General features: G+C 38.0%; 1 protein-coding gene across 1 annotated transcript; it reads right to left on the bottom strand.

Moving 5' to 3' along the window:
* Positions 1–588: 588 nt before the first annotated feature.
* On the bottom strand, positions 589–6806 carry G6PC2 (glucose-6-phosphatase catalytic subunit 2). Its single transcript, XM_037140695.2, has 5 exons — positions 6525–6806; positions 5811–5920; positions 4067–4178; positions 1923–2038; positions 589–1137 (listed from the first exon to the last, which is right to left on the bottom strand). The coding sequence occupies exons 1-5, from the start codon at positions 6740–6742 to the stop codon at positions 626–628; spliced, it is 1068 nt and encodes a 355-aa protein (XP_036996590.2). The 5' UTR covers positions 6743–6806; the 3' UTR covers positions 589–625.
* Positions 6807–16052: the final 9246 nt, after the last annotated feature.

Below are 16052 nucleotides of genomic sequence, written 5' to 3'. Positions count from 1 at the left end.
TAATTGTCATAGACTCTACATAGAATCTTACATATTATTAGCTCTTGAAAATGAAGAAACAAAACATAGCTTAATGGAAATACAGGTCAGAAGGCTTGGTTCTAATCCCCGTTCTGGCAGTGCTGTAACAGCAGCCAGGTCTTTTATGTGAATGAGCAGTTTCCTTATTTGAAAAGGGAGGCGGTTAGATCTGGCCACCACTAAAATGCCCACAAGAGTCAGAAGCATCTGAAGACAATAAAAGCATCTGATGTTGGGGTTCCTGTTGGGATGCTGGAGACTGTGATAAAAGGGTGGTCTGTCTCCTGTTGGGGACACTGAGCAACAGTTGATTGTCTCCAGGTGGGAATGCAGGGCCCTCTAATTGCCATATCATCGGATTTTTCAAGAAAATGTAGAAATTCAGATTTTTGTTTTTAAATGTTGACAGCTAACTTGAGAGAGAGAGAGAGAGACCACTGTGAGGACTAAAATAAACACATGTGCGGGTGGAATGGGGCCTGTGGCTGCCATTTTGCGCCCTCGGACTAGAATGTCCCAGTCTCTCCCTGCTCTGTGGCTCTCCTGGAGGATGATGGGAGTGGAGGGTTGTCCTGGCACCACAGAGCACTAATTCTGCACAATTCTAATTAATCTTCTTTTCACTTGGTTTCATTAGCATATGAATACAGTAGGGAATCAGAGCAACCACAGTCAGTGGGATGGATGCACTTTTACAGAAAGACAGCACATAAAATAAATGCTCTTCATGAGTGGGGATCTTGATGAAATGGTAGAGCTGTAGTGTGGTCAACGAGGCCATGACACAGAGTAGGCGGAAGCTCAGCTTATAGCCATTTTCCCCTCGGCAGCTCCTGAGGAACATCTTTGAGTTGATTGCAAAGCCCAGTCCAAAGAGGACCCCGAGGTTTCTCACAAGTCCAGCAAAAGGTGTAGTGTCAATGTGGATCCAGTCGGGGTTGGCACACCACTTCTTGGCTATGGGCACAGACCAGAGCAGGTCAATGTCAAGCAGTCTGAGAAGCAGGTAAAAACCAAGTGCAAACAGGAAGAGGAAGAGGTTGGTCTTCAAGTATGTGCTCAGGCTGGCCGTTTGGATGCCAGGAGTATGTTCAAAGGCCTCTGCCACGAGCATGCCTGGAGATTAGAAAGAGACACTGAAGGTGACTGTGTACCCTGGAGCCCCAGGGAATCGCTCCTCTCTGCACTAAAGAATTTAGCCATTGTTTTCAATGATAAAGGGCTTTAGACACTTAGGCTGCATCTATTCTCCAAATCTTTCTTAAAACAGGAACTAAACACACACACACACATGTCCACTGGTCTTTCCACCATCCACATTTGGACAGGGGGATCTTTCAGGAACCCATGGAACTGAGTCAACCCACTTTATAGGCAGAGTGCTGATCTAGGTGCTTGCAATTAATAATCCAGTTGCCATAGCAATTAACTTAGCCTTTGAAAAGCATTTGGGGCTGAATGGCAGAAACTCAATCATAGCGAATGCCACTTCAGGAATACAAAGCAGCTGCTAAGTGAAGTTCCCAGTCATGTAATAATCACTTCAGGTGTTTCAGAGAGTGGCATGTTGTGCAGGTTTGAAGGCCATTATTTTCCCCAAATCAAGACAGGAGCAGTCTGCCTGAAAGGTGGTTTGGGAGTTGGACTCAGCTCTAGTTACACTTCAGAGAAGCCTCACTGAGAGGTCAGTGTTTATATGGTGAAGCCAGACTGTGCCGTTGTGCACAGGGAGGATTTCAGAAGTGTTGAGCCATTTAAGCTCCCAGGGTAGCATTAAATATCAGTGGCTTAACAGAATTACCTAGAATGAAGAACTGATTACCAGGAAGAATCCGAGAACATAAAACAAATGACTCTACAGCTTTCAAATGACACAACCCAAGGTAAGTGATCATATTTACCACCAATCACTCCGAGAATAACTTGATGAGGAAAATGTGTTGCTATGAATACTCTGGAGATGCAGACACTGATTTGAATCAACCAAAAAAGACTCCAAAGAAATGACCAGGTCAGTCTACGATGGAAGAATAGATACGAGTGTAAAAAGCAAAGAAATTGTATCACTCATAAAATTGGAGGGGGGGGTGGCGACACCAGATGACCTTTGTCAGAGGAATCATCTCACATAACATCATGATTCTAGGGTCTTTTTCTTTTTTCTTTTCTCAAAATGTTGTTCCCATGTGCTCCATAGGATTTGAATAGCTTTAACCAAGGTTTCTTCATTTACCAATGCATTAAAAGTGCTATATCCTGATATCTTAATAAATACTATAAAGGGAAGCAAATTTGACATTCTAATAATTATTTTAATGGAGTAGGGGGAATTCAAGTTTGGTGAATTACTAATATCAGAGTGATCAAGAGTGAATTATACATATTTTTACTCCTTGTTACATGTGCTTCCTCTTACTCTCTCTCAACCTCTCTATCCTAGAAGAAAGCTCACTGGAGAGGCAGCTGTCACTTGGATGACAAGTACGTCAGCATTTTATCAAGGGTGTAAAGTTTTCATTGGGTTTAATTTCAGACTCTCAAAGAAGTTCTGACTCCTTGGTTGTTGGGATAGAGAAAATATGGAAAAGGGGAATTGGCCTATAGGTTATATATTTTGGATTAGAAACAAGGCACAAAAACTTATAAAAATATTAAAATCCAAACAATGCTCACTATTTTAATTAAAAAGAGAATAAGCAATATTGAATTTTAAGAATTTGGGGGTCCGTGATAATCAGGCAAAACTTTGCTTATTGAAAGACTAAGGAACAGAGAGAAATGAGACTTCCAAAGAGGAAGTAAGCAGGGGTTAACCATATGGAAGAAGAAGAAATAAGAATTTGGTATTATTAAGGTATGGAGTAGGCACTAAATAAAGTTTGATGGATGAAGGAATTTTGCAGTTATAAAAATTGAAAAAGAGGAAAATTTTTTAGAAGAAATACATATTTTTCCACATTTGGATATTGGAAGAAGAAATAAACTACAACAAGGTGAGGTTTATCTAGATTCCTGCACTGAGAAATAGTCTATAAATAGAAAATGCTAATTTTTTAAAATTACAACTTTCCACTGTTGTTGTTTTGAATGATGACTACATTAAGGCATATAATCAAAGTCTCATTAGAATAAATTTTAAATATGCCCAGATTCTTTTGGTCATTTCTTTCCTATATTATCCATATATTCTAAATATATATCCATATATTCTTTCCTATATTCTAAAAAGTGGATTATATGATGAATCTTGGAACTTTTTTATTCAAAAGAACTTTTATATAATGGCATATGCTGTCATATTTTTAAAAACAAATTAACAGACATATCTTATCCTAGGTATCCTAATAATTTATGATTAAAGTGGTTGGTGTTCAGAGCTGTTTTAATGATAAATTATTTCAGGAAAGAAGAGAAGGAAACAGCTTAATTCCTACAAAAATTTTAAGTAATCTTACATTAAAATTCTAGGCCTTTCTAAATACTAAAAATCTACTAATATGAAATGTATTAACTTTCAAATTTAAGTTTGCCTCTAGAATGTTTTTGATTAAAATGCTTGCAACATCCTTAAAGCTAGAATATATGTTACTGATGTCAAAAACATTGGCTAGTCAAAAAGAGAAGCAAACTGATACTGAATTAGTGGATTCATTCAAGAGGTATGATAATTTTCAAAGTTTCTAGTTAATCTTAAAGCAAGAGAATATGCATGCAAAATTATTTTCTTATATAATTTTAGATGACGTATAATTATGAGATACTAAAGTGGTTAGTTATTGTATTATGGAAACCCAAAGGCATATTTAGCAAATCATTAACCAATCAAACATTTCCAATTCTATAATGAGGAAATAGCTTTGAGTTAATTAGGATATTATCTTAAAGCAAGATATCAATTTTCTATTCATTTGCTGTTTTGGTTGTGATAGAATAGAATGAGCATATTTCAACAACTGAAAAGTGTACTAAAATGAATTTTTAAAAAACACCTTATATATTCAAAACTGTTATAATCCAGCGCTACAGAAACTGGAGCAAAGCTGACCTGTGCAGAGTGGCAGATGACTTATCTATGTGACTGACACTGTGGCTCAGGGCAGCCGTCACCATGACATACCAGACACACGATGAACCCATTGCATGACCAGAAGGACTTCCTGCAAAAGCAAAATTGTCAATCCATTTGAAAGGTAGTTAACAGAGCATCAACTTCAGAAATGAACAGTATAATAGCATATTAGCCATGAAAATTACAAACAACTTATAAAAATAAAACAGGTCACAAGCTATATATAATGTTTAGACATAGGTAAAAATAAAGAAAATTGAGCCAAACTGAGCCTCAAAACACTACTTCAAAAAATTTTTCCAGATTTTTCAAGTTTATCAAATTCCAGAAATTAAAATGTTCAAGGCTAATTAAGAACCCAAGGTATTGTGTCCAACTCTGCCATATCTCTACTCGTTGTTAACATGTAATTGTTTTGAATTGATGATAAAAATAAAGTATTCATATTGGATCTTAGTCCAGTTTATTTTCTTTGGGCTGTAAGGTCAAACGTCTAAAGGATATCACTCCTATGTGTGATTTACCAATTGACTGCTACCACTATGCCTATCTTGCGATGGCTGCTACATGGAAGTTTTTGTTAGGTAGTGGAAGAGAGTCTGTAGAGAGGGCATCAATACTGGCAGAAGAAGCCTGCAGACAGGTAATCTTTCTACTCCTAGAATGTCTTTCCCATGAAGCTTGATTTTTAAAAAATCACTTTACTCTGATACAACGCATGCTGAAAAAGTGCTGTGATAAAACAAAGTAGCATTGCAATTGTCTAAAAAAATTATCCTTTCATTCGCCTGTCCATCTGTCCATCCATCCATCCATTCGTCCATCCATATTACATTGATTTCACAAAGATAAAATACACACAATCCCCAACCTGATGGAACACAGTCTACTACAGAAGCCAGATATATAAAGAATTAATTATGGTAAACTGCCAGAACATACACTATACACTTACACATACACTATATTCAGGGTTAGTTTTAATGGATGTCAAATCTCAATTTTCTGCTATGTAATGAACTATGGTGAGTTATAACACAGTCTTGTAAATTAAACCAATGATATGTAATTTCCTTTATATATATTTCAAAAAAACTTTTTATAGTCTTAATGTCAACTTTCGTGGTAAAGATTTTATAGTCATGTAGATTCTTACTTACAATAAAAAAGGAAGTGGCCCAAAAAGTCTACTTACATACTATATATACGAGAGAAAAAAATTTTTAGAGAAATCACTCTAAGATCAGAGATATCTTTACTGGCAAAAGTACTACTGAGAATTCCTTACCTTTCTTACAGGAAACGTGTCTATTTTTTGCTCATTTATGAGATTTTTCAGAAGACCTATAATAACTTTGAAAGTTGCTCAGCTGTAGATAAATCAGCATTTCTAGGATTTTAAAATAGTTCTTGGGCAGTTTGTTTTAGCTAACTAACTTTCTTGTTTGTTGTATTTGATTCTTCAAAAATATAAATGCCAAATATAAAATTATGTAAGGAGTACTTTAACTTATCCTTTTACAAATCACACAGTGAAATCTGATTGCTCATAAAACTCCTTTCTGATTAGCAATTTTTATGCTTATGAACTTTTAGCATCCTCATTCATGACATTTTCTTTAAAACCCTATACGGTATCATACATTTATAGATAATAATCATACACAGTGGCTCTCTGTTGGAATAACTTTAGTAATTGGAGGTTACTGCAATTGCTTACCTGGGCCTGTTTCACATGTTGTGGGAAACTGTTCAAGGCATGGACTTGAGTGATTTGGGTAGATCTGAGTTTCTTGGACCCACCAGTAAGGCCGGTCACCAAATAATATCCTGTATTTGAAGAAATATAAATATGCATATATATTTAAACACACAACTACTACTTAATTGGAGACTAGCTGTTTTTTCTTGCAAAAATGATTTGGAGGGTTGAGGGGGAAAACTCATAAGTAAGAAACTCTGAAAGAACTTGGGTTCTAGTCTATCTCTTATTATAGAGGATGACATAGTTATTTGGGTTTCAGCATCCTTGTTTTCAATAAAAAACAGGGATATATTTTCCTGGCAGAGGAAGTCCTATGGGTGCTTTGGGTGCTTAGACTGGGAATGTCAAAGTGGCCCCTGGAATCATCAATCTGTTCAGTATGGTGTGGCTCATTTAACTAACTTCTTGGCTAATCACAGTATATGTGTTACAGGGTTTTGGAATTTACTTATAAATTAGTATACATTTGTATATAAATGTACACTTGTATGTAAGCAACCATTTCTATGGTTTTTTGTAACTTCTATTTATGAATCTGTTTCAAGTTAACTGGTTATGTTTGCAAGATTTTCCAAGTAAAACTACACACATCTACAATGCGACCATTAAGCCCAAACTACGAATTTAAGAATAAGCTTTAGGAAAAATGAAACAAAACAGAAGTCTTACCATTTAAAAATAAGATTGAACCAATCCCCAACAACTGCTACCCATATCATCTTGGTTCCAACTGTCTGATTAAGTTGAAACCAAAGTGGAAAATAAATAGAAAAGATATTCCGAGGGTCTCCAACATTGGACATAAAACTTAGAAAATTGTAGTAAGCTCGGTAGTCCTTCTGCAAATGCTGAATAATGAGCACTCCATTCCTATGAAGGAAATCCATCTTGAAAGAGAGGCAACTCTAAACATAAAGCAGTGGGAGCTGAAGTGCTCTGAGTCCCACGATTTTTATATGGCACCCGTGTGGCGTGTCCAGCCATTACCGCAGCATGTGATGCTGACCATCTGTGGAAAGGGCACATCGGCCCTGGTCTGCTGAAAAGCTCATTTGTTTGCGATTTTAATTGGAGCTGAAGAGGTGGAGTGCATGCTGATCTGGAGCAAGTCAAGGGGAAATTTGTGTAGAGATAGAATGAATTTCTTATGCAACTTCCCTTTTGTGTGAACAGTTGGATTGTGTTTGCCTGAAATTTTTTGCACAGTTCATTTCCTTCAAGGGCAGAGACATTAGCAATTTTTATGCTTGGCTAGAAGACTAGGCAAATAATTACTGTATGTCAAATAGCCCTTAAAGCCATGCATTTTAATTTAAAATAGACTCTGGCTCTTAGACAATTTTATTGGGTCTTTGAGGAAAACAGATGAATAAACATCTGGGCATGAAAAATTTATGTGATATGACAGATCCTTTTCTGATTGCAGACCTTTAAATTAAAATATTTTGATTTTTCTTTATTAGCAAAGAGAATGATATATATGTCACAGAGAAGGAAATAAATGCAACAAATGAAATCTAGAAGAAAATGTGTTGCCTTTTAATTATGAGGCAGGAAAGCAGAGATGGAAGTCACTTTGCTAATAGAAATATGTTAGGACTGAGTCATATTATTATGGACTAGAGAATGCAGTTGAAAGCATTGGGGAGTGCTTGTGTGAAAGACAGAAATAGACTTCAAAAAACTTTGGACAAATCAGGAAATGGTTTGTTGGCAATAGAGTTTTCAGTAGAATTATGTGGGACACACCAAAGTCAACATGCAGATTGGGAATAAACAGAAGGGCAACTCAAAGAGAACCGCGGGTCCAAGTCAGAAGTGAAATGCTGGATGTAGAGAGCCCAATTGCTTCTGTGATAATTTCTGTGAAAGCAGTTTAGCCCCACCAGGTGGCAGAGGGTGGAGGTAGGTAACTGTACTTGTTATCTTCCCATTCAAATCGTTGTCTTGGCTATTCACAGCCTCTTTGACTAGGAACCACCTTCACAGACTATAAATATCACCTTGAACTTCTCCTGCAGGCCTGCCCCACCAGTGAGCAGCACCATCATACCTTCCCGCACTCTTCTGATTCTCCTGGAGGAAACGCTTTGATTAACCACTAAATTCTTTAGTGTGATTTTTTTAAAAGACTTTATTTATTTAGTTTTAGAGCGAGTGGAAGGCAGGGAGAAAAAGAGGTAGAAAAACATCAATGTATGAAAGATACAGTGATCAGTTGCCTCTCACATGCCCCCAACTGGGGACCTGGCCCTCAACCTAGGCAATGTGTCCTCAGTGGGAATTGAACGTTTTGCTTCTCAGGCCAGTGCTCAATCCACTAAGGCACACTTGTCAGGGCTTTAGGGTGATTTTTTAAAATGCCGTACCTTTGTCTTTATTGCAATCAAACTAAATTTCTGGTGATGGGATTCAGGCATTGGTATTTCAAAATTACATTCCAAGTGATTTCAATATACAGTCAAGCTTGAAAATCAATGTGATAAAAACATTCATACTTGCCCTGTTTGGTGTGGCTAAGGTGGTCGGAGTGTCATCCTGTGGGCCAAGGGGTCTCGAATTTGATTCCCAGTCAGAGCATAGGCCTGGGTCTCAGGTTTGGTTGCTGGTTGGGGCATGAATGATGTCAACTGGTCGATGTTTCTCTCCCATATCAGTGTTTCTCTCACTCTCTCTCTCCCTCCCTTCCCTTCTCTCTAAAATCAATGAGCATGTCCTTGGGTGAGGATTAGAAATAAATAAATGCATAAATAAATAAAGTCTACTTTCTTGGAAAAAAAGAAATTCATATTCTACTTGTTTTCCTTTTAGCTAAGCCCCACCCCCTACCAAAAGTCAACCTAAAAGAAGTGTCAGTGACATTTAATATGTAAATTATTTGATGTAATTGGATATTCCTGTTAAAATTGATTTTTGTACTAGCTGATTTATCTTGTCAAGACCTCCGAGAATCTACCTCTAGAAAAAAAGGAAAATCTATTCTAATGAGAAACTATGTAGCTGGTGATGGTTCATATAAAAATTTGGTATTGTGGGCCAGAAGAGGTACAGCAATGGTGACAACTGAAAATCTCTCCTCCTAAAACACAGCACAATGATGACAACTTTCCTCACTGAGTTTTCTTTGATGCTCACCTGGAAGAAGCTTGAAATACAGCCTGGTTTCTGTGGGTGAGAACTCTGATTTGACAGTAACAAAGAGTAAGATTGCAGGCAGCACCACGTCATTTTTCAGAAAGTGACTTTAAATGGCTGCCAGAAAATGAATATTAATCTCTATCCCTAATGAGAGCCTTACCAGTCTCCTTTATCATTCTGATCATTTCAGTAGGAGCTTAACCAGGAAATAGCCAGCACTGGCCTTCCCACATTTTGCTCTTCCCCCTGGCAGCCCATGAATTATACCCACTCTCAGGTCTCCCACTAGTATGCTAACCTCATTTGAATGCTGTATGCATTGGTGTAAAATTAATTGTGCTGAAAATTCAATTGTGCATTAGAAAGTCTTGCATTTATGCTCTTCCAATTATTTAAAATACTCTTGTTTATCCTTTAAAAATATTCTATCTTGTTATCTAATTTTAATTCCACAGTGGTCAGGATAAGGAAATTGATGAGTAATCTACTCCAGGACATTTCATTAGTGCAGCACTCTTGTTTGAAGACTAAATTGTATTTCCAGAGCAATGGCCTCTTCCTAGTCTAGGCTGTATTCAAGTTGCCTAAGGCCTACACTGGTGAGATTTAAACCAGCTGCAAAATGAATAACAGCTGATGCTATAACCAGCTTGCTTTGAATGCTTTCAACTATCCAGACCTCCAATTCAGTTATATCATCATTCCAACTATAAGGCTTTTCTGTGAAGTCCTGTGAGTTATCTGATATGTAGGCACATCTGGCCAGCTACCAGATCACTACAACTTCGTAGACATAATCACCACTTTGAATTTTTCTGTTAGATGGCTTATCCCATCATTTGACAGCAGGGTACTGTTACGAGGTTTCAGTGGCTGCTGTTAGCCTTCCCAGTCTCTGACATTTTCCCTGGAGGAAATATCAAGTGGCACTAAGATGACCATCTTGGAACATGAAGGTCACTCTCATCCCCATCCTCTTCTGATGATCCAGCAGACATTTTCTTCTTTGCAAATAGTTAAGAATGGGAGTAAGTGAAGGACACCCAATGAGAACAAACAAGCTATTTATTCTGAGCTTGCTACGGCAAGAGTTAGCCATTATCACCTGCATTTGACAGATTCAGAAGCAGGCAGGGGAGTAGGAAAGCTCTGGAAGGAAAATAAGGAAGGCCCCTGGTACGCTCTGGTTAGAGGTTGTCGGCATGGGCAATCAGGAGCTGAGTTAATTATATAGAAGCAGAGCATATTATGTGATTGGCCAGGATTCAATATTTGACTTTCTCTGGTGGATCCTGAGTCAGAAGCTGGGGCAAAACAATAGTGAAGCTGGAAGTCTTGACAAAGCCCCGATCATTCTGGGGAGATTGCTTCAGAGGTGTGGATCAGAGTTCTGTCGCTGTGTTTGGTCTAGCCATTGTTCATTTGTATATTCAATGTCTCACAAGACAAATTGAATAATCATATGTCAGAAGTAGTTTGTGTGGCAGCCCACCAAGAAATACTCGGGTCCCTCATCTAGTGGATGATTCTGTAATTCTTATTATTTGTGAAGTTAAAATGAGGGCATACAGTTGCTTACCAAAGAAGAATCAATTTATTCAGGTATATCACTATTCTATCTGAGGTTTAACGTTGACTAATCAGAGTCTTTTCTGTTGTTTTTTTGTTTTGCCTATTCAGGTTCTATAATGTCCATAACCTCTTTGATGAGCCATAAGAAAGAACACTACCTCCCTTTATTCTTTTTTTCTAAGAAGTGTTTGAGCTACATATTTTATAATATTTGTTTCCTTCAGAAATGTTCCTAAATCAGTGTGTGAATAATATCAAATACACTTTGTCTTACAATGAAAATTTTAACTTTATGCTCATTCAATACTTCAGAGTCTGTGGACTGTGATGCAATTGGCTGTACATGAGCTTTCCTCTTACATAGTTAATTCAGAAAGACTGTTTCCCAGGACTATTTGGTTCTGTAGGTGGCAAGATAATTAAGCAAAGCAAACGAAGTACCTTCGTTTCTTTTGCCTTCTAAAAGGATCTGCTGCTGTTTTTCCTGTCGTTCATTTTTAGTCTTTTTATTTCTTGGCTTATATGTACTGCCTGAGAGATGCCTTCTCTGATCAGCATCTTTACCATTCTTTTAATGGTGCTTTCTCTGAAACACTCTTTTATTTTAGGCATTTGTATTAGTCTGCTAGGGTTGACACATGAAGTACCAAACTGGGTGGTTTAAACAACAGAAAAACATTTTCTCACAGTTCTGGAGGCTACAAGTCTTAGATAAAGGTGTTGGCAGAGTTGGCTTCTTCTGAGGCTTCTCCCCTTGGCTATGGATGGCCGTCTTCTCCCTTCGTCCTGACATGGTCTTCCCCGTGTATGGGTGTATCCTAATCTCTTCTTATAACAACACCAGTCACACTGGATTAGGGTTCACCCTAATGACTTCACTTTAACTTAGTTACCTCTTTAAAGGCCCTATGTCCAGTCACATTCTGAGATACTGAGGTTAGGATTTCAACATATGCATTTGGGGGCAGGGGAAGCAATTCAACCCATAATAAGGATTTAATTATAATTTGTAATTTATATATATATGTGTGTGTGTATATATATATATGTATATATATATATATATATTTTGTGTTTAATCTCTTTCTTGCACCACAGTACAAGCTCTATAAAATTAAGGATTATATTTACTTTGTGTACCAGCTCTAGAATGATCCCTTGCACAGGCCTATGTGAGGGCGGATTTTCCATGAAGCTAGTGAAGTTTGAATGGACCCCTGGCATGGCAGGTCATTCTGGAAGCTTCTGGGAGTTGCAGAAAATATTAATAACTTGTCATTCTTTTCATTAAAGAGAGGCCCTGATAATAAAAGAGCTTTAATGTTCATAAAACCTGGAGCTTCCCCTGGGTCCGTTGTAGTTATCCACTAAATGTTTGATTGAATGAATTATAGAACAGAATGATGTGAATGCTGTGTTATAAAGAGTCTGTGTTTTAAAAAAATGCTTGTTATTCAGTGATTCTAAACTCAAATGCATTTCCCCACAGAGATAATGTTGTAAAGTGCTTAGGTCAAAAAAGATTCTTTAAGGTAGAGAAAATTATATACAATGTTTATCTAAGAAAAGAATAATATATATTTATATATACATATATCCACTTATATTTAAGGAGAATAGAAGAATAAGCAACCAACTAATGTTTTAAGGTTACCTATGAAGGAAAGAAGGAAACAGAGTGAAGGGAACAGGAAAAGCTAGTCTTCTTTAAATATACTTATTTTCTAGATTTGACTTTGAAATCATAAAAAATTTTTACATAATTACGAATTAAATTAAATTTAGAAACCAATTTAAAGTTAAAAAAAATTTTAAATTAGACCAATGATGAAAATGAAACTAATGCTTACTTGAGCCATCACACTTGTGAACCATTTAGTTCCAGCTTTTCAGCACATATATATGTTTTATGGTTTTCTTCCTGTGGGAAATCTTTTTCTATGTATTTCCTTGGTCCTCCTCAGTTTGCAGTCTGTCACCAGAGTTGCTGGGGGTGTGGATGCTCACCAGTACTTATCCCATGTGGGTCACAGCAGTAAGGAGATGCAGGAGGTTAGTTCATTTGGTACTGAAATAATCTTTGAGTGAAGCTTTTTCCCACTCTTTCCCATGGATGCTTGGTGTGTTCTTGTATTCCTCCTTTTAGAATCTGCATTCCATTCTCTTCTTTAATCTAAGGCCTATGGTGAACACTAAAAAAAATAGTACCTATAATTAGCATTAGTAATTCTTATTTTGCCAAATAGCTTGTAAAAGTGGAGTTGACCCTCAGTGATGAGATTCTATTTAAATTATTTATTTATTTATTCTTAGAGGGGAAGCAGGGGAAGAGAAGGAGAGAAACATCAATGTGTGGTTGCCTCTTGCACACCCCCAACCGGGCACCTAGCCCACAACTCAGGCATGTGCCCTAGACTGAGAATTGAACCAGAGACCCTTTGGTTCATAGGCTGGCACTTAATCACTGAGCCACAGCATTCAGAGATTCTTTTTTTAAAAAAAGATTTTATTTATTTTTAGAGAGATGTGAAGGGAACGAGAAAGACAGGGAGAGAAACACCAATGTGTGAGAGAAACATTGATCGGTTGCTTCTTGAATGCTCTCCAACTGGGGACTGAGCTTGCAACGCAGGCATGTGCTCTGACCAGGAGTTGAAACAGCAACATTTTGCCTCGTGGGACAGCACTCAACCAACTGAGCCAAGCCTGTCAGAGCGATGGTGAGATTGTTGACCAGAGTGGAACTGGGCAGAGTGATAAAATTTCAGTCTTACACAAATACACCATTCTTCTGTTGCTTCTTTGTTACTCTCTGACATTCTCTGCCTCTTCTCTCACTCTCCCTTCCCTCTTTTTTTCCCTTTTTCTCCCTCACCCCTTCTCTCCATCCCAGACTCCCTCTTTCTCACACTAAATACTTCCTCATCTAAGTCTTTGATGGTCAAAAACATCAACCTCCCCCGGAGCCTGAGATCAAAGAGAACAGACCCAAACCTGAATTGTTCACCCCTGCATCTCTGAATCAAGCCCGATGTCCTCCACGTAATGACAGGCCTTAGAAAATTGCACAGCCAGCCACCGTTTGCTTCGGCAGCAACGCCTTGCTTCCTGCTGTCATGGCAGTCTGCCTTTCTCCATGCTCTGTGTGATAACTAGGGCTCTACTGTGCCAGTGAAAGCACTTTGAGTGGAAATGTTTATTGTTTTTAAATTATATTTTATTTTTCCCATCACCATTTATCCCCCCATGCTCTCTTCCACCTACATTCACCCCGACTCCCCACCCCCTGCAATCACCACACTGTTGTCTGTGTCTCTGAGTAGAAATCTTTAAATCTGTGTGTGCTTTGGGATCTTGTATTAGCCAGTTCTCATTAGTAACTAAACCAGGAGTTCATAATCTGAATTTGACTTACTTAGAAGTCACTGCTTGTCTTGAAGTTGTATGTTAGTACATGTGTATATTTCTTGCAAGAAGGCCAGAGCTTTCACAAGATTCTCAATGAAATCCTGACCTGAACTATAGGGGACCGGTTTGTTTAAGTCTTGTAAATGTGACTCAGCTCTGTATGGAAAACCTACAGAAGTGAAGTGGTGGGCAGGAACTAGACCTTCAAACTGAGTTTTCCTGTGGGAATCAGGCCTAGAAAATGCGTACAGATTGTTATGGCTTTTTCTTGCTAAAACTCCATCACCCTGGTCTAAAACAACAAATGTGTATTGTCTATCTTCAAGGTAATTTCCAAAGCCTGTATGAGTTTCCCAAGGACAGAGCTAATCAGCTCATTGGTATTCCCCTCTGCATGTTATTTTCATTTTCTTGATTGTACCTAAAATATAGAGAATAACATTCTATATAAGAGATAATAAATCTTTCTCTGATGTAAGACCCCAGGAAAACAATAAAAGCCTGCCTAGGCAAGGGTCAGGGCACTCCCCTCTTGAGGGAGTGGCCGAGGCATTCATAGGCCCTCTCCCCTTGAGGGAGTAGCCATGCCTGTTCCATTTTTCTCCGCAGGATTACTGTCACCTGTGCATTCATTCTTGTCGTGCAGTCACAACAGGTGGACTCTGCTGGCCAGAGTCTGCCGCACCAAACAAGTTAGGTTGTGAGGTTCTCTGGAATCCCATCTGCTGTACATGGTGCCTCCATCCAGGGGCCCTTCTTTACCTGTCTCTTCAGAACTATCTTCAGTACTCCAATCTCTCCAGCATAATTTGCTTATCTTGATGACTTTCTCCTTTAAAAAATTGTTTTCTAAAAATCTCTTAATAGTATAATAATTCCTTAAACCCTGGATGGTTTCCTCATTTTCAGTTAATTTCTTTTTTTCTTAAGATTTTATTTATTTATTTTTAGAGAGAGGGGAAAGGAGGGAGAAAAAGAGTGAGAGAAACATCAATGTGTGGTTGCCTCTCCCACACCCCCTACTGGGGATCTGACCTGGCTCACAACCAAGGCATGAACCCCGACTGGGAATTGAACTGGTGACTCTGGTTTGCAGGCTGGCACGAACTGAGCCACACCAACCAGGGCTGTTTTTAGTTAATTTCAATAGTTGAATAATTACAGTTCCTTCCAGAACTTTCTTATTTACATTCATTTATATTTTCTTGAGGTATTGATTTGCAAAAAATCCTGCCTGTTTTACTTAAATTGTAACCTGTAAGACAGAGGCTAGAATTTCTTAAATATGTTTTGTCACACTAAATATTATATAACCATAACATATTTTTTTCTGAATTCGAGTACATTTTTATATTCACCTCTGAGTTATAGCGCTCATGGCAATTTAATTTCATTCAGATATATTTGACTTTAGCTTGTGTCACTGGTCCAGTGGCAGCAAACAAAAATATTTGGAGGCATTGACCTTTAATGTCTCTGTTCATGGTCATTATCTTTTTACTGCAATCTTACCTGCCTTGTCTACAGTAAATTGTATTTGAGACCTGTCCAGAATCGCCTTGTAATATAAAATGGATTTATTTCAGACCAAGTTTAGACCCTAGGGACTTTCAGAGAATAATTACCTCTATTCTGGCTAGCATCCCAGGAATATTGGCATTCAGTAATGACATTATTATAAGTGACCCAGCTACAGCTGTTCCAGGTATCCCCTCCATTAAGCTCAGAATGTATTCCTCCCTGGAAATGTCATAAACTTTTTTTGATCACCAAAGGACCCAACAGGGTTGACCATCAATCACTACCATTAATATTCTTCACAGCAGAGTTAAGAAATTTTTTAGCTGAATTCATATTGGGTTAAAGGACCCCTAGTATGTGTAAGGCAGTATTTCTCAAACTTTAGAGTGCATCAGGATCACCTGGAGGGCTTGTGAAAACACTGACGACTGGGACCCACCTTCAGAGCTTCAAATTCAGTAGGAATGGAGAGCAGTGTGAGAATGTGCACTTCTAACAAGTTCCTGATGAAGGTAATGCTGTTGGGTGGGGGAGTGCACTTCTAAGAAGCAGGAGTAT

The sequence above is a fragment of the Artibeus jamaicensis genome, unplaced genomic scaffold (genome assembly GCF_021234435.1).
Source record: "Artibeus jamaicensis isolate MK-2021 breed Jamaican fruit bat unplaced genomic scaffold, CSHL_Jam_final contig_391, whole genome shotgun sequence".
Classification (NCBI taxonomy): Eukaryota; Metazoa; Chordata; class Mammalia; order Chiroptera; family Phyllostomidae; genus Artibeus; species Artibeus jamaicensis.
Note: the sequence above shows the minus strand (reverse complement) of the source record. Positions and strands in the feature narration are given on the sequence as shown.

What these genes read in the sequence shown, in the direction of transcription:
- G6PC2 (XM_037140695.2), bottom strand. Translation starts at nt 6,742, where the DNA reads ATGGATTTCCTTCATAGGAATGGAGTGCTCATTATTCAGCATTTGCAG. An exon ending in TCATCTGCCACTCTGCACAG is followed by an intron (nt 2,039 to 4,066) that starts GTCAGCTTTGCT and finishes CTTCCATCGTAG; the next exon opens with ACTGACCTGGTCATTTCTTT. An exon ending in TATTCTCGGAGTGATTGGTG is followed by an intron (nt 1,138 to 1,922) that starts GTAAATATGATC and finishes TCTAATCTCCAG; the next exon opens with GCATGCTCGTGGCAGAGGCC.